Source organism: Manacus vitellinus, unplaced genomic scaffold, assembly GCF_001715985.3.
Source record: "Manacus vitellinus isolate BGI_N305 unplaced genomic scaffold, ASM171598v3 scaffold_38_pilon, whole genome shotgun sequence".
NCBI lineage: Eukaryota > Metazoa > Chordata > Aves > Passeriformes > Pipridae > Manacus > Manacus vitellinus.
The window spans coordinates 4239812-4258175 of record NW_021940526.1 but is presented as its reverse complement, the minus strand read 5'-3'; the positions used below and the strand labels follow the sequence as shown (position 1 = coordinate 4258175).

The window sequence follows — 18364 nt, the reverse complement described above, 5'->3', positions numbered from 1 at the left end:
TCTGAATACACTTTTTTTTTTCCCCAGTGGGTTAGACAAAAAGATAACATTCAGGATTCCCTAATTCCAGCACAGCTAGTGTGTCTGAAGCATCTAAACCCTTCTGTTCCATCTGTGCAGGAAGAAAAATCCCTTTAATACTGGTTAAGGGGAGTGTGCCTTTACCCATTTGAAAAGCAGATTTTTGCCATTTACTTGTAAATGTATTTTCATATTAACAAACAACAACAGGGGATTGCAGGCAAAGGCAAGTGTATCCTCAAGCAGTTTTCCCCAAGGATAAATGCTTGGGGATAAATATCTACAAAAGGTCCATCACTTATGCCTGCAAATTACTGCCCTGCTTGGGTGTAACAAATTATTCTCAGTAACAATGGAAATTCTGGTGAATATTCTCACACACTGGAGAATTTGGTTTCCAAGCCAGAGGCATGTGCAAAACCTCTAAGTCTTCCTCTGTCGGGAAAAGCTCCACCAAAAATTAAAGATCTATCAAAAAAATTGAGTCTTCTGCTTCTTTGAACATAAAACTCAAATGGAAGCACCACACACAGATGGAAGAGAAAGGTGTTCTCCAGGCTGGGTTCCAGCTGATCTTCTGAAGGAGAGTAAGAGATTTCAGCTACAGGCAACAAAATAAAAAGTAGTTCTTAAGGAAGGCCTCAAAACAACAAGCAGAACTCTCAAAAAGCCCATCTGGCAGAGGAGAAATAGAAATTAAAATGTCAAGTACAACTCCTTCCTGGGGCCCCTTTGTTGGACTCCGCTTGAACAGCTTAAGGACTGTTTTCCACAGTGTTTTACAGCATGAAACCAATTCATATGGAAGGTAACAGAGAAATCAGAAGGAAATATAGAGTTAAATGTTATCTAATCTGTATTTTTTCTTCAGCTTGGGTTTGTCATACTAGAGCTGTCGAGCAGGACAAAATCTGAACAGATGATGCCCTGGAAAACAACTGGGTTGCAATTGTTCTCAGGAAAAAAATGGGATCTAGGACCTGTCAAGAAATGACAGGATTCTGCCTCCTGTGCCTGTTGTTTATTTGGATTTCAAAATTCCTTCTCTGTGTCTAAAAGCACGTGGCAAAAGATAATGAACTTGGTTTGTCATCTTTTGGCAGAATGAGGAAGAGGAGAATTCTGCTTTCACAGGTATCCAAAGTGTGACATTCCTGGTTTTTTTTTCTTTTGGAGTCTTCTAAACACCCAAATAATGCCATCTAATTTATCCTTTATGCTTTTCTCAATATTTCTTGCAGTTTAGTTTGGTCTTGTAACCACTGCTGAACACTGAATTCCAAACATCTTTACTGTAAATTCTTTCTAAAAACTGCTATCCATACATTTCCATGTGCTGGGAAATAAGCAGAACAGCTGATATCATTACTTTAAAAAAAAAAAAAAACAAACTTAAAACCAACAGTAATTTAAATACTTGATTTAAAGGAATAATGCAGTTAATTTAAGACAACCACGTGCAAAGCACTTTATCAGTTTGGTAGCTGTGGGCTGCAACCCTTCATCATTTTGACTTGGATTATGAGGACATGGAGAAAAACTAAACATGGTGGTTCTAATTAGACTGATCTTTTCTTAAATTCTTAAATTCTTCTTACCCTCCTCTGCCTCTGCAGAGGATGGTCAGAAAATTCCATGGTAAAGCAGCACCACATGTTATTTGTCACTGTAATACAGCTATTTATTTTGCCACTCAACTATTACAGCACCCAGAATGCCAATTAGATTCAAAATATGCTTTGCCCAAAATCCATTGTGTTTATTTTGATTTCTTTTTTAAGCAGCAAAATGGTCTTAACTCTCCAAGTATCACATTAATAACTTGCCCCTTCTAATTCACTCCACTGTATTTTTAAGAAGGTAAAGCTGCTGTTGCGATTCAATATCATCAACATTCCAGCTCGATCCCAAATTACCTTTGAGTCCAGGAATTGATGTAAGCAAATATCTTGAGGGCATGTTCCTTTCTGAGCTGCAATGCATCACCACCTTCAATGTCTGATACTAAACAGAACAAAAACAAACATATTAGGAGGGAAAACCCCAACATGCAATCGCTGTATTTTTATTAGAAATTATCTGTGAGAGCATGGAAAATAAATGTATTTTCATACTGGAAACGCTCAAGTTCTCTACTGAAGCAAAAATATGTAATTTGGTTAACAGAGGTTTAGGTGCAAGTGACTTGAAAACAAAGTGCACAGGATTCCTGAATACTGCTGAGAAAATCAGTGATTGAAGACAGACCCTTCTTGTAATGCTGTTTTTATGAAATACTCTTTATAAGCTTCACTGGGAACTACTGACTGATGTGCATTTTTAAGTATGAACCTTCACCAATTTTACTGATCAACCAGACTCCTCAGGTTTGGGGTTTGTTTGGGGGTTTTTTTGTTGGTGTTTACCCCCAGATTTTCAAAGTCTGCATTCTGAGCTGACCACAAGACCTCAACTTCCTTTTCCTGATCAGATAGAGACTGGGAAAAACAAGCAAACAAACAAAACCCAAACCACACCAAACCTATCAAGATAAGAACAACGTGCAGGGTACAAATAAGGTTGTTTCAGAGGAGCTGAGTTGATGATTATTGCTTTCAAATACAGACACATCTCCCATGACATTTAACCATCATGAATCACTAATTGGCAAAATGAGAAATGCTCCCCACGTTTAGTGCAGATGGAAACCAGAACAGAACTCTGCACTGAGTTCAAACCCCAAACATTTCAATGAGTTGTTATCAAATGTCCCACTTCCATCTCCAAATGCTTCTACACTTGAATAAACCAAACATTAAGCTCCACTTAGGCAGGAACTGGTTATATCCCAGGGCACTGGATTCTCTCTCCTGGCCACACACCCTTCCCCAGCTACCAGTGCACAATTCTTCCTTCCTCCTTGTCCTGGATTTTAAACACTTGTACAATTAGCTAATTGCTGCACAAATTGAGAAAGTCAGAGTTCTTTTAAGTGGACCTTTGCATTTTTAACACAACTAAGTGTCCATCTCCACATTTCACACGGAATTTCAAGCATCACATGCTCACAAATCAACTTCATCCACCAGCTTTGTGGGAAAGGCTCTGTGACAGCAAGTTCTTCAGAATTCCTGCCTCAACCTCCTGTCCCACCTCAGCCTTGCAAGGGCCTGTGTGATCCATCCACTCAGGTTTCCAAGAACTGAAGCTAATGAGAGTCTGCCAGCCTAGACCAGAAAGTAAAGTTCAGAAGGAAACCACTTCACAGAATAATCCCCCTGAACGAGTATTTCTGACTTCTTTGAAACAGGGACATCCATTTGCACACACATCCACTTTCTCATTTGTATGCATCCATGCAAATATTAATCCTTACAAAAAGCTCCCAACAGGGTGCCAGCAAACATCCAAAATCACCTTTCTGTCTCACTCCTGAAGGTTTTAAAGATCCTACAGAACACTGGACAAAGCACAAGAGTGACAGGCAAACTAAAAGATGGGGATCATCCCATACTACCTTTGCTTTTAAACACCACAAATTACCATGACACTTGATCTCTCAGGGCCAAAGCACGTTGCTGAAGAAACCAAGAACTCCATCATACAATTTAGGTCAAGCTTACCACAAAAGACAGATCTTTAGCTATAGATAGTATCTAAAAAAAAATAAAAAAAAATTAAAAAAAAGACTTGCCCAGCATCAAAGGTTCATAAAACCTCTGTTTTCCTAATTTTGTGAGCTTTGCTTCACTAAGACGAATTCCTTCAGGCTTGACTGAAAAATAATTGTTGACAACGATTCAGTAGCTAAATTCTAACTTGTAGGATCTTATACATTTGTAAAACTTCCTTCATCCCCACATTCCCCTCCTTAAAAACCCCAAACTCTTAACATAGGCAGTAACTCTTACTTCCAGAGCAGCCTTTTCACTGCAATTGTTTGAATCACTCCCAAATTTCCCTCTGTGAGATAAAAGTTAAGCAAACTGGTCCCTTAAAAGCTACAACTGCCACATAAAGAGCACAGAATGGAGAAGTTATGGAAATACTGAAACTTCTGCCTCAGGTCAAAACACAGGGATGCAGATGAAGTAATTGGAGAAACCTGTTCTTTTCCTGTTTCTGCATTTTACATCTTACACACTGACCAACTTCAACTGGTCTTACTTATTAATCATTGCTAATTAATACAGTGGCTGCAGCCATGATTTCCCTTTTGTTTTCTGTACCTCGAAATAATATTGGGTTTGTTCCTGAAAAGACTCAGGAAGCTCAAAACAGGAGCATCCCCACTGAGGCTGCAGTTTTCCATGGAGCTGATCTGTCTGTGCCATTCCCAAGGGATGGTGACACACGGCAGGGCTGCTCCTCCTGGACCTTACCTGGAGCTCCCTTTTGCTCCTCAGCAGAAATGATCTTGTTCACCTCACTTAACTGATGTCCTCACAACCAAAACTTCCATCTTGGGCCATCTTATTCTGAATATAAACTTTGTGGACACTCCTGAGTTACAGCACCTCCATTTACAGGCAGTTTGAAGTACAGAAACAACAGGTTCTGAAGCCTTTCTAACGTGTTTTTAATTGATAAAGGTAAGAGAGAAAAGCAATAGGAACAAACACGCTCCTTGGCATTCCTGTGCATCTCCTGCCAGTTCTGGAAGGACTCCCTTGCTGCACATGATTTCACTTCCAAATGCTGATGCCTGGCTCCTTTGAAATCAGTTTTCTTCTACCTTGAACGGGCCAGAAGTTAAACCAGACTCATTCACTGGTGAATAAAGCATGTCCTTGTGTTCTCTCCCAAACTCCAGCACCCTCAGACCCTCCTCGATCTGCTGCCTCCCCACTCTCACACTTCCACTGTTTGAAACCATCATGTCAAACTTTTCCCAAAACTTTTCCTGCACCGAGCCTCCTCCCTGCCAATTGATTTGGTGGATAAGACTTTTCCTTAGTTTTCCACCACAGGATGCACTTGTGTGCTCTGAGAGCCTCTGAAGCTCATCCAAGTGGCAGCTCCTGTGCTCCCATCCCTAAGAACTGACAATATGTGCTCCAGAGCTTTACAGGCATCCCAGGATCTCCAAGCATCTCTCCCAGCAGTGGCACCTCAATCCCAATCCCAGCTCCTTCCTTCCCTGCCTGCAGTGAGTGCTCCTTTCTCCAGGCACTCAGCAGTGCTAGAAATGCTCCCCTTCCCTATCTCTGGGCTCAACTTCCTTCTCCTTCCTTAGATTTGCTCTACCAAATCTTTCTTCTCAGTTAAAGCCTCTCAGACCTTCTCACTCTCCTTTTCCCTCTTACTTTCCATGCACAGACACCTTCACCTCGTGCTGGATCCCATTTCAAAACCAACATATCCCAGTTCAAACCCATACTCCAATGGCACCTGGAGCCACACATTCCAACCACCTCCTGCAGGAACCCCAGAACTGAGTCTTCACAACATGGTTTAGAGATCTTTTTATCACAGTAACACCACAGAAGAAAGAGCTGAGCTGCTTAACCAACCAAAGTAATAATAATTGCCTGATTTAATATCTTCTGGTGTATCGGTTTTCATGTATTTAAAAAAAAAAATCAAAAAAAAATCAGAGTGACCTAAAGTGTAATTGTTTATTCAAGGAGCTGACGAGAAGCCAAAACACACGATGGTCAAAGTCAAAATTCAAAACATATCATAAAAAAAAAGAAGAATATTTCCTTGCTGTTTCCTCAGTCTCCTGTTTTACTTGGCTGGCTTTAAATGAAAACCTGGATGATTTACCTCATCTTCCACAAAAGGGTGATTTGCTATAGGGGTGTTACTAGAAACACCATCTCCCAAACTAAGCAAAAACCCCATTAATAAATGTAGTAAAAGAGGTGAGAAAAATACAAATCAGCTGCAAAGAATGGGGCAATATAATTTCATCTGTGGACAAATGAAACTCGGATCATAAGTGCAGTTTTAGCAAGAACTTCAGAGCTGGAGGAACAGCCTGTAATTAGACCTCAAGGACAACTATCCTGCTGGACTTGTGGGGAATATCTTATATCCAAAGGTCACTTATCACAGCAAGTATAAAATCAACCGGCAAGCAAAAATAATCATTTTTAAAAGCACATTTCCTCTACTTGCAGAAACATAACAGAGTAAAAAGTCAACGATAAAACCCCTTTAATATCTATAATTTCTCCATTTTGAGAACTGTGACAAGGTACAGCTGCACAGGGATTCTGCCCCCTCCCCCAAACCTCATCCAGTATCAGCTTCTCATGGGAAAGGCTGGATCGCTTGCAGAATGAACATTATTCCCAGAAATTGTTCCCTGGGATAGAATAAACGGAGGAAACGAGCCATACACTAAACAAAACAGTATTAGGGGCAATAATACTAATCTGGAAAGAAATACATCTCTAATCTGTGCGAGTACCATTGTTCACACAGAGAACCAGCACTTCTTTTACTGCACTGAGAGGTTTGCTGGGATTTTAGGGGGTTCTTTTTGCTCAGAATCAACAGCATGTCAGAGGGCAGGCACAGAGTTCAGCATCTCCCATTCCCTTTCTACTTCCATCTATTAGAATGACTTCTTAATGATAAAGAATTCCTGATTGCCTTAGATTGATTCCCAGAGTTCTTCCTGACCTTCACAGAGCCATCCTTGACAAGTACTCGAAAGGACAGTGTCAGCCTGAAGTTCAGTGGCCAGAGTTTAACTCTCCAAGCTTCCCTACAACTTTCCAGTGAGGAAACAAGAGTCTTCTTTCTACTTCTCAGTCTCCATAACATAAAACATCCCAGACCACTGACTAGATAAGCACAACCAAAGAGAAACACTACTGTAGAATACACTAGCAAATCAAAAAAGTTAATTGTTCAGTATTAAAAATACTGTTAAATGCCAGGTTAACATAGGAACAATCAGATCTGTAACCCAAAATACTGCAGCAATAAATTCTATATGGCTGGTTAAGGTGCTTGAGTGCCATTAATGCTCCCTCATCACAGATAACAACACCCACTTCCACCCCACAACACACCTGAATTCATTTTAAGTCTGCATCAAACTCTAAATTTCTTATATTTATAAATATTCCAACTTGGTAAATATATCACTTTCCTCCAAGTTTTGGATTACAAAGTATACAAATATTACAGCACAAATGTTTTGGAAATGTAACAGCTTAAAGACAGGAATTAGCAACTTTTAAAGTCTCATTTCCTCAGAAAACAAACTGTGTCAGACACAAACTTTTGAACATAAAAGTAATTTCAACAAATCTGACAAAGGTTTGCAAGTCTAAGCAACACTGTGTTCTTATGAATGGAAATACAGGAGCTACTGAAGAGTAAGGAAAAAGCAGTTCCAAGTGGTATCCCCAACATTCAGCACCTGTGGAATTCCTCACAGCCACCTTGAGATCAGAAGGACCTGAGGAGTTTTAATTCAGTATTCCAGTGCACAGCAAAGTTGCACAAGGAGTAGAAAAAACCTTGGTATTTTCACCCACCAGACTGGACTTCTAAGATACAACCTCACCAGAACAGGGCAAATGAGCTGATCTGAGGTAACTGCTGCCTTTATCTTCTGTCTCTGCAAACACCACCAAGTTCTCTCTTTTCATCTCTACATTTCCTTTTCCATCCCATCTCCCTCATCTTCTCCAGCAAACACCTATTTTCTTTTACCACAACATGTTAATGCACTTTGGAGCAAAACAGCAGCAGCTGAGTCTGAGCAGCACGAAATTCCAGAACTGTCACCTTCCAGAAGTGATGCCACACTCAAGCTTTCCTCATGTTTGCTTTGGGTTAAAATGCCCCCTTTGGAATGGCTGCCAACATCTACCTCAGCCAACAACTGTCCTTCTTAAGAGCATCTTATGAATTCACCTTCCCAAAGAGAATGTGCCACAGCAACTGCTTCCAGGAGCAGTTCCACACGGAACTGTTTTAAGTGCAGTCCAGTGCCAGCTATCAGATGACACCTGGGTTTTCCCAGCACACTGGAGCTGGTTTGATCCAGAACTACCCCAGTGAACTGCAGTCTAAATGAGCTCAGACACAGCATCTCAAGTGTCACACACAGCTGTGCTGCTGCAGGAGCCAGGCCAGGGCCAGCAGCACAACTGCACCTCTCACACAAAGCCAGGCCTAAGTTGTGCCACTGGGTAAACTCCTGCTGTTCCCACATGGGTGGGCCACAGGACAAAGGTCACAAATCCCGAATCCATGCAGTGGAAATCTGGTCTGGACTAGATGGGAATGTGGAATCCATCATTCAGGTTGGGTTATGCCAATGACTGAGGTACAAGCAGTATCCCATCCAGCAGGGATACAGAGGGGCAGAGGAACACCATCAAAGGTCCAGGAGCTCCCATCAGTTAAACACTGTGCAAGGCACAGATGGCCCTTCTGATCAAACACCAGTAGGAAATGGTGTAAACCAGCAGGAAATGGTGTAAACCAGCCTGTGGAATATCTGGCTGTGGATGGAATAACCTGTATGCTGCTCTGGCTCTGCTGGCCCACCAGGACCCTCCCCATTATCCTTTTCACATCCCCTGAGCCCAGCCCTGCACAGCAGGAACCCTCAAAGCTGCTCCTGGCCAGTGGGATGATGTCCAGGCTGCTGCAATTCCATGGACATGTGAGTGAGGGGAGCAGCAGCCAGGTGCTACAGCCCAGGTGAGCCTGGCCCAGCAGCTTCAGCAGAGGTTCAGTGTCAGCCAAGGCTGGCAGAAGGAATCTGAAAAGATCTCTGGTGTCTTTGCACTGTTACCTGCCTGTGCTTCTGTTATCTTGGGATTCTCAGCAGCAAAGATATTGCAGTCCTCCCTCTCCAGAGAAAGGCAAGTTATATATTAGTAAGGAAAAAAAAAACAACTATAAAGCAATTTCAAAGTATTTGTGCCATTTGCTGAAGGTTAAAAAAAAATAAAAATTAGTAGTCTTGTTTGAGAGTCCTATTTTAACTCAGTATGGTAAATTGTGTTTGAGTCCAAGACAAAACTTCCCAATTCTGGGAAGTCTCTGTTTTCATCTTTATATTGAAGCTGTTATAGTTCCTTTTTCAATTAAAAAACAAAACCCAAAAAAACCCAGCTCAATTAAAGCAGTATTTCCACACAATCAAGTCTGCTTGACATCACCAAAACACACACTGGATGTGGAAAGCCAGGCTGCCCATCATAATATTTTGACAACAGCCACCGCAAGTTTCTTAAGGAATCAATTCAGGATTGGACAAGCTCTGCACAAACCCAGCATTTCCCAGCAGATCCCTAATTACCCCAAGGTACATTTCAAAGCCAGGGCTGACACTGTCACTGCCAAAACTACTGCTCAGATAAAGGATTGCCTGCCTTCAGTTTACAAGAGTACTTGAATCCTTTCCTTTCAATAACATATTACCTTCAAAAACAATGGAGAAGGACTTGAATGACTCTGGGTTTGAATGATTTTTCTTTAATGCTCCAGCTCTGAACTTTTTCTAAAATACTGCTTTAAGGTGAAAACACAGAACTCAAAGTTTATCAAACTGCTTTGTAAGTAGAACAAAGATTTAATTGCGTGAAGCAGGTTCCAAAAGCTAAAAGAGGTTTTCTATTAGTCTTAATTAAAAGTAGCAAGGAATGCAAAAATTAAAATACCTACTCCAGGAAGCATTCTATTTCCAAGAGAGAACTTTGCAAATGAGTTCAGCTGGACTACTTGGCAGCCTGTGAATCAGTCCCAGACAACAAGAGCAGCTTTCCCCCACAACCAGAAAGAAAAGGCCCACAACTGAGCCACCCCAGCCCCTAAGAAGCAACAGATTACCAGCTGATTTACAACAAAAGCATCTACTGATGTGTTCCAGTTTTCAGGGACAAAACCTGTGAGAGGCAAATATGACTAATTCATTTCTTACAAAGTATATTTAAGCCTGCTCAAACAAGGAGATGAGAGGGAAATGGGCAATGGGTCATTACAGTCAAGCCCAAGAAGGGCTCGCTCAGCACTTCAATTCCAAGGCTTGCTTTGTTTCCATCAGCACAGGTGCAGGCAACCCCCATTCAAAACAGAATAAAACAGAAAAGGATAAGCAAGCAACAAAGTCATGGTCTCTCTAAACTTGCAGAGAGACACTCAGATTTTGCACTTGCTTGTGCTGGATAACCTGTGTTTAGCAATTCTCTGAATCACATGCTGCATTCAGTCATTTAGTGGCTAAAGCACAGGTGTATATATATTTTTCCTGAAAAGTAGCAGACTGAAAGAAGTCAGAGATGACTGAAAGCCACGCATATGGTCTAAAGAAGTATTAAAATTTCACGACAAACATCCCCCACAACCAGAAAATGTCTTTCCAGATGTTACTTTGATATAAATGAATGTCACAGCAGCAAATGCACAGGGGGCAACACCTGTAACAATGGCTACAGTGTTCAAAGCCAACTCACTCTGGAAAGACTCAAACTGGCTCTGTTTGGACCCAGAAAGTTTCCAAGACTGATGAAAACCAATTCCAATTCTGATCAACTTGATCAGACCATTTACTCTAAATATCACCTCAGCAGAGTGACACTTATGACTTGAAATGCTCTGAGGTAAAAGTTTCATTTGAAATATTAAATTGTGAAAGAAATCAGACTGGCCAGTGCAGCCAAGGATTCACTGCACTGACCATCCTTCAGCTAAGCAAGAGAACTTGCTTTTTATCGAGTTTTTGAGCTCACACTCCCCAGTGTTATCCCACACCAGTTCCAAGAAGGAACAATAAACACCTCCTGTCCAGCACACAGGTGACTGCAAAGGTGCCCTAAAGCTGTGCCACACAGGCCTTTCCCAAATTCCTCATTAGATATTGATATTTTGGCCCCTCTGTAGCTTTCCTGGAGCTGTCCTCCCTTGCAAACATGCCAATGTCCATTCCCAGCACTGTTCTCCACAGCTTCTCCAAGCAGGAAGAGCTCAGAAGGGAAAGCACTGTCAGTTTTGTTGATGCCCACAAAGTTTACAATGAATCCGATCTCAGATTTGCAAACAGCACAAACTACGGCAGAAAATGACTCTCAAAAATACAAATTTTCCAGTTCCCACCCACTTAGAAAATAATTTCACTGGTGGTGAAAACATTGGGGTTTGTATAGAAACTTAAATTATGAAGAATTTAATAATTATTAAATTACAATAATTATTATTACTCACCAATTAATAAATAGGTAACTGGCCACTTCCTAAAAATGTAATTAACTCTCACAAAAAATTACTAAATCCCCTCAAAACAAGTTGAGAAGCACAACAGAAAGATAAAGACAATGAGTGTTGCACAACACAACATAAAGCACATATTCCCTGTTTCTATACACAATTATATAGATCATAAACTCTCCAGTGGAAGTCAATTATTAAAATGGTGCCATGAATTGGAGGTTTCTTCAATTTGGTGTGGAAAGAGGGAAAAACCTTTGCCACTCACTTCCTAGATAGAAACTAATGATCTGCATGGATGCTGATCCAGAAATTGTGCCTCAGTTGTCACCTTTCCAAAGTCTTATTTACAGCCCTTCCACAAATTAACTGAAGAAAGGTCAACACCCAAAGGTGCTTTTTCCACAAGGAGTTTTTCTGACAAGTTTCAGCTTCTTCAGCCAGTTGTTCCAGCACTGAATCTCACAAGGAATTCCATACAAACATACAGAGCTGCAGTGGATTTACACCAGAGGTGCCTCAAAAAGCTCACCTTCCACCACACATGTTGGATCGGGAAAATTCCAGGAACAAAACTCTGCAAATCTACAAACAAGCTGGATATTTTTACTGAGTATTACCACCAAGGAGATCCTCACAGCTGCATGTCCACGCTTAGCATTCCAACTGCAAATCGATTCTCATCCAAGGAAAGGAGCAAAGTGAAAAGAATGGCTTCTCCCCTCTTCATGTTTTCTAGAAATTGCCAATTTGCTGCACAAAATGAAAGAAATCACCCTAATATGTGCTTAAATAACAGAAGTTAAATGGCCACAACTCTGTTTAATTGCAGCATGCCATCACTATAAGCACTGAGTAATCAGCACAACCACTTGCTCCTGAGGATGGTAAGATTCTTTTCCACGTTTTCCCAGCATCCTGACAACTTTAAATGTGTAGCTTGGCCTGCAAAACTCCCTCCTAGCTACCTGAAAAGAAGAACTCAAAGAAGAAAATATAAGAAATAAAAGGAACAGAGAAGTAAACATTGCTCTCCCTTTTCAATCACTAAAATGCCAAATCACAGGCTGCTCATCACTTGGCCACGGAACAGAATTCCAGGTTTTGCTTTTCCGACTCCGTGTTACTTGAACACAGGAAGATGGAAGCAAACCAGTGACATGGAGAAATTGAGAAGCAAGGAATTAAAACCCACAAGTGAGAAGCCAGTATTAGAAACAGAGAAATATATTTTACTGCTTAACACGGAAGAAAAAGAAGCGAAGGGGAATTCCACGAATTACAAGACTGGGTGAGTCTCACAATGCCCTGAAGCCATGAGAGTCCCTCCATGGACAGAAAAGCCTTGGCTCTCCAAAAGCCAAGGCATCTCCTCCAAGGCAGGGCCAGGGAAATGGGGCCAGGTCTGCTCTCCAAGGTACTTCCCCTTCAGCCCCGGAGTGACGCTCGGAGCCCAGGAATCCGCTCACCGACAGTGTCCCGGCTGCTCCACAACACCTGCACATCCAAGGACATTCCCAGAGGCTGGCCTGTTCTAAAAACTGCCACTAACAACATCCAGGACACCCTAAAGCACAGCAGCTTGGACTTGGCTCAGGAATTGCTTGGGACTTCCATAACTTGGGAACTTCCCTTACAGAGAGAAGGTCATACAGCACCTAAAGGTATGAAAAAATGTAATCTAACAGGAAGATTTCCAAGATGAGTTCTAGTTCTACACTAGTGAAGTATCTTTTGAAAGAAAATGAGAAAATCAAGTGAAGAAAGGGATGTTTTTCTTTTCCTTTCTTGCTTTCCTCACTTCTCTTGAAGTTATCCACATAACTAAGCAGGAATACAATGGCAGAGCCTGGTGGCTTTGAGGATATTGTTACAAGTACTTATCCAGCAGGAGATTTCCCTATATACAAAGGGAGGCATCTCAGTAAATCCATGTCAGTGGTCCATAACTCACAGCAGAACTCAGCAGAATGGGATTTATGCAACTCATCTTCAGCATCACTGGTCAAGCAACTTGAGCAATGAGAAAGAACCAGTTTGCAGCAGCCTGAACAGGAAAAGTCTCAGGACAAAATCATTTCTGATCACATCAAATAACATGAACCAAAGTACTTGTACAGAACAAAAGCTGAAATATCTTTCCAAAAATAGAAGCCTTTTAGCTGCTAAAGTCACAGAGTTTCTCCTTCGACTGCTTTACAACTACAAACAAGTTAAACCAACTTTATCTCAGTGACACCTTCCCTTTCACTTTAGAAAGTTCACAAGTAGGAGGATACAAGTTCCTCCTTCCATTTTTTCCCTCTGGTTACTCCAATTCATTTGGAGTAGCACTTCACCACAATCCATAACTGCAATTTGGCAATACTGCTATAAAGTTATTTTCATTTAAGTCTGGCTGCTCATCATCTTAAAAAGGGTCAGAGACAAAAGTAAACATGAAACAACCACTGAATTTCAGTTTTATAAACAAATGATCTTCTTTTCTTCAACAGGAGACAAGCAAGATTTAGGTTAGTGTAGTGAAGTTGGGCTGTTACCCCAATAAATCCTCCATAGTGTCTCTGTAGAGGTTCTGAACAGGGAAATATCATTTAAGTAGAAAGAAAAGATGAATCTTAAAAAAAAAAGGGGGGGGAAAAGGAAAAAACCCATGCAAGAGAGACAACTGTCTTGCAGTTTTGCACAAGAGGAATCACCAGTCAAATGAAACTTTAGATCTGTGCAAAACATGAGAAGTAATCAAATAATCAATCCTGAAGCTTTCAGGTAACCACTAAACAAGTAAGAGCAGCTCTTGCAGACCAGGGGATGTTAATGATGCAACATTTGTAATAATCTTAGAACGTGCACTCAATATCTAAAATAATCCCTGAGTACTCACAGCATAAAATATCGACCCTCTCCAGATCCCAAGGAACAAACTGAATGCTTCAATATTTTGGGACATTTCAATTTCTCACCTACCTCGAGGTAAATATAACCCTCACCCAAACTCCAAGGCTACTCTTGGTACTTCCTACAGGCTGGAACAACGTGACAAGAAGTCAGGAATCTTCAGCATCCAAATTCAGGGCTATCCCGAAGCTACACAAACAGTAAAGCACTCCAGTATCTCAAGTGTTCTATGGACCTGATCATTTTGGGAGCAGTTCTGCAGGACAGCAGACACTGATAAGGGACAGAAAACGACAATATTTAGTCTACATCCAACTCCTGTGCTTGAGTAAACTGGGGGGGGGTTGCTTTGGGTTGGTTGTTGGGGGTTCTTTGCGTTTTACTGAAGGTTTAGAGAAAACATAAGGAGACAAATAGCCTGTGAGCTGGTGCAATAGAGTAACACCTAGAAACCTCTATTCATCAGTGGGAACTGATTTTGTAAGATCTCAAAGCTGTTAGGAAGAAAAATGGGCTAAAGAGGTAATCACTGAACAAAGCAAAGCAGAATGCTGGGAAGGAAACAAAGTCAGTTCCCAGAAACCAAGAACTGGGAATAACCCAGGCCTACCAAGGTAACCTAAAACCACGACTGCTGCTACATCATAAAATCAGTTTTTCCATGCTGTAATTTTTTTTTGTTTCTTACTTTTATAAAACGCAAACCAAATGACAAGAACAAACCAAACCCAAACCAAAAATCATCCAAGGAGTTTTAAGTCAACACACAGCAACACCAGCTGCAATCCCAAAGGGGAGCCTCTCAGGCAACCGAGCTGAGCTGGGCTCTCTGGGACACGCCACGGCCAGGACCACAAGGACAGCTGAGTCAGGGCTGGTGTGAGAACCAGATTCCCACTTCCAGGGATACAAGGACATCCTGCACTCCACAAACACTCAGTATGGAGCACCACATACTCAGTGCTTGGGGAGTGAATCCTGTGTAAGCATCCAGGGATCTCGTGGATCTATGGGCAACTCAAACCATCGCCGTGGCTCCGGGTGGGACACAGCGACCTGCAAAACTCATGGAAAAGACTTGAGAGAGCAAAGCCCAGGTTTAAATGTTATATTTCTGTATTTTCTGGCTTTAGGGTTAAGCCTATCTGGGTATCTGAGCAGTGCCCAGGAAAACAGAGCTGTCCTGACCAGGGCCTCTGGACAGCACAGTAATGTAAATATTGCTGGAGAACAAATGAAACTCAATATAATCCCTCCTCGACTGACAAGACCTGGCATCCAAAGAAAGCAAGGAATGTACAGTGCATTGGTATCAGGGTTCATTTTGGGATACAGAATGCTGCAAATCAACACAAAAGCACAGAATGTCCTCAACACATTTTAGTGAGCCCCTTTAATTAATGCCATGACAATCTGTCCTTAAGCCTCTGTAAATAAATGGCCTTATCTTAAATAGTTACAATTGTATCTTCCTTTTTTTCTTTTTTTTGCTGTTAAAGGCTATTAAAATGTTTATATTGTGGGAGATTATTTCAGAAATCAGGCTTTTTACAGACTTTATTCCTATTAAAGCCTGCCAGGGAGAAGGTAAGTGATGCTAACAAACCTACAGTGCTCAATGAGGAATCAGACTCTCTGAGTGAACAGACTGTCCTACAGTGCAGAAACTCCTCTAAAGTCTGGGCATTCCATAGGGGAATTTGTGTTTTGCTGAGTTCCTGAATCAAATAATAACTTGAGATTACTGCTTCTTCTCAGGAAATAACTTCAAGAGCAGGGAATTTACTGGGTTTTGTACTTAGGTCAAATGCTGAAAATAAAGATGCTGCAAGAGAAGAAAATATATATACACCAAAAAAACCCAACATTGCTGATTCTGTCCATAAAATATTGCCTGGTTCTCATGCCTAAGCATTATGTTTTATATATATATATATATATGCTTAACAGACCTTTGGCCACAAAATATGATTTTCAAACAACAGGTTTCCAGTTCAAGACCTAAGGCAGCCCCTGAGTGCCACAGAACCAGGGCCACTGACTGCCTGGGCCAAAACCAGGCCTAAGGAGCTGGAGGCTTCCCAGGACATAACCCTGGGCCTACACAGAGGTCACTGCTGGATAAAGTCACCTCTGCCCACTGTTAGGGGGTGTGGGTTAATAGTCCAGCAGTTTGAAGGGGGATTGATATGCTTATAATGAAAAGATGCCTGTCTGTTTGCAGAGTTGTTCAGTTCCACCCTCCTGCCACCCATCGCTTGGGAACTTCTGGGGAAGAAAACAGGAGCTTCCCACGTGTCCCTTTCCAAACAGCACGTTGAGAGCTGTCAATTCACTCCCCAAGTGACCTGTCACAGAGCTGCTACCGAGTCACATTTCGTAAATATTAGGGCAAACAAAGGCAAAAGCCGGTATGTGGCCAGGGAAAAATGTTTAGTGTAGCAAGAAATGTCTAAACCAAACAAGATGCTGCTTCCTGGCCCTCTCTGAAAGGCCCGTTAGGGGAGTTTCAGTGCAGGGATGACCCCAAAAGCTCCGTGGGCAGGAAAGGAAACGCTGGCAGTCTGTGGCTCACACATCTCGGGCATGACCTCATTCTTTACTACCACTTTTCACTTCTGCTGCAGTGTTTTAAAAACCAAGGCTTGACATCATTTCTGTATCACGCACCTTTCGTTATGACTTAAGAAACGCAAAGAACTCAACTGGAAGTTATAAAAGAAACCACCCCTCCCTCCCAACTCATTCTCATCCAGTGAGAAGGGAGCACCATCACATGTCTTTGTATCCAAACACACACACCAAATAGTTCTGGTTATTTACAGTGGCTTCTTTCTCTCAAGGGAAGGCCAAACTTAATGGTACCTCAGCAGCATTCCTGAAAATTAACTACACAGCAACAGAACTGCAGAATTTCCCTAATAAACTGGACTTAAAAAGACAAATTTACTCATAAATAGCAATTATCTTATATTATGCAGAATCACTAAGTTATCCATCCCTTAGCTATATATATATATATATAAATATTAAAAAATAACTGTTAAAGTAATTTAAGACACTGTTTTATCTAGAGGGGAATATCTGTCTGCCTCAGTCCCAATTACCTTAAAACAACTGTAAAAATCAACTCACACTGGAATTTCAGATGTTCCTTGAAATACCATATTTAATGTTACAACTTTTTTCTATTTGATCACACCAATCTCCATCAAGTTTAAGCCACGATTACTTATCAATCCAACCAAACCAAGCAAAGTTATCTCTTCCAACAAGCAGCTGTCATTGTATATCATTGATAATTCTGCCTTATTTTGAACCTACTGTTTATAAGCACTTGGTCTATAATATCAATGCATTCCCTGCCTCTCCAGTTGGGAAAGATAAGATATGCATGCTAAATCAAATAAATATCTCCTTCAAAACAAGATATTGGAAGTACAAGCTCAGCCAAACTCAGCAAACGAATTTAACAACCCAACAGTTCTCTGATGTAGACCTCTTAATCTGATTTATTCCAGCCCCTGGGCTCTCCTGAAAGTTACTTTTACACCTACATTTTATACTTTTTAAGTGAAACGCTGGCCATCACTGAATATCACATTTCCCCAGCAAGAAAAAAGGAAAACATTTAATTGCTGTAGTATCTCAGGAAAGAGCAAACATCACATAGAATTGGGCCTCATGAGAGTGAAGACAACTCTACCCAAACCTTGGTGGAGGCAGCCACGCTCTCTGGAACAGGATTTGCAGAGTGCAACCAGAAAAAATGCCATGTTTAAGGTCCCAGACAGTTAAAACTTCCCTCTAATCGCAAACTTCAGCTGGTAAGTTGTTCCAATTCCTCAGCATCCGTACAAATGGTGGGGTTTTGCTCTTTGTTCGTGAGGCAGAGCCCCCTGAGAAGCCGGGAAGGTACCTTGGCTGCCACGGAGCTCAGGTTCCAAAGGGATACGCGAGGCCTACAGGGAATTTCGTGCCCAAAACGCTCCCGGTCGCAGCGGCAGCGGGGGGAACACCTGCTGTATCACCCCTGCGACCCTCCCGGTAACACTCGGGAAGAGGAAACTTCGGGAGGGAGCCAGAGACCACCCCCGGAGCCGAACGCCCGGGGAGCACCTTCCCAGCCGAGCCAGGCTCCTCCAGGAGCCGCTTCCCTCGCAGCTTCGGGAAAATCGGCGCCCGAAAAGCACCTGCACCGCGTACCCAGGCCGGGCACAGGGAGGGGAAGGCAGGATCGCTCCGAGACGCCTTTGCTGCTGCTTAAAAGGGACCCAGCCCA

At 41.8% G+C, this 18364-nt stretch overlaps 1 protein-coding gene across 1 annotated transcript in view; it reads right to left on the bottom strand.

Moving 5' to 3' along the window:
• The window catches only part of USP34 (ubiquitin specific peptidase 34), a gene marked incomplete at its 5' end in the record, with an annotated part of 106549 nt that extends 88505 nt beyond the window's left edge, over positions 1–18044 (bottom strand). Inside the window, 2 exons of the mRNA XM_029961637.1 lie at positions 1938–2025; positions 18002–18044. Coding sequence (XP_029817497.1) covers positions 1938–2025; positions 18002–18044 — 131 coding nt within the window. The remainder of the gene's footprint in view (positions 1–1937; positions 2026–18001) is intronic.
• Positions 18045–18364: the final 320 nt, after the last annotated feature.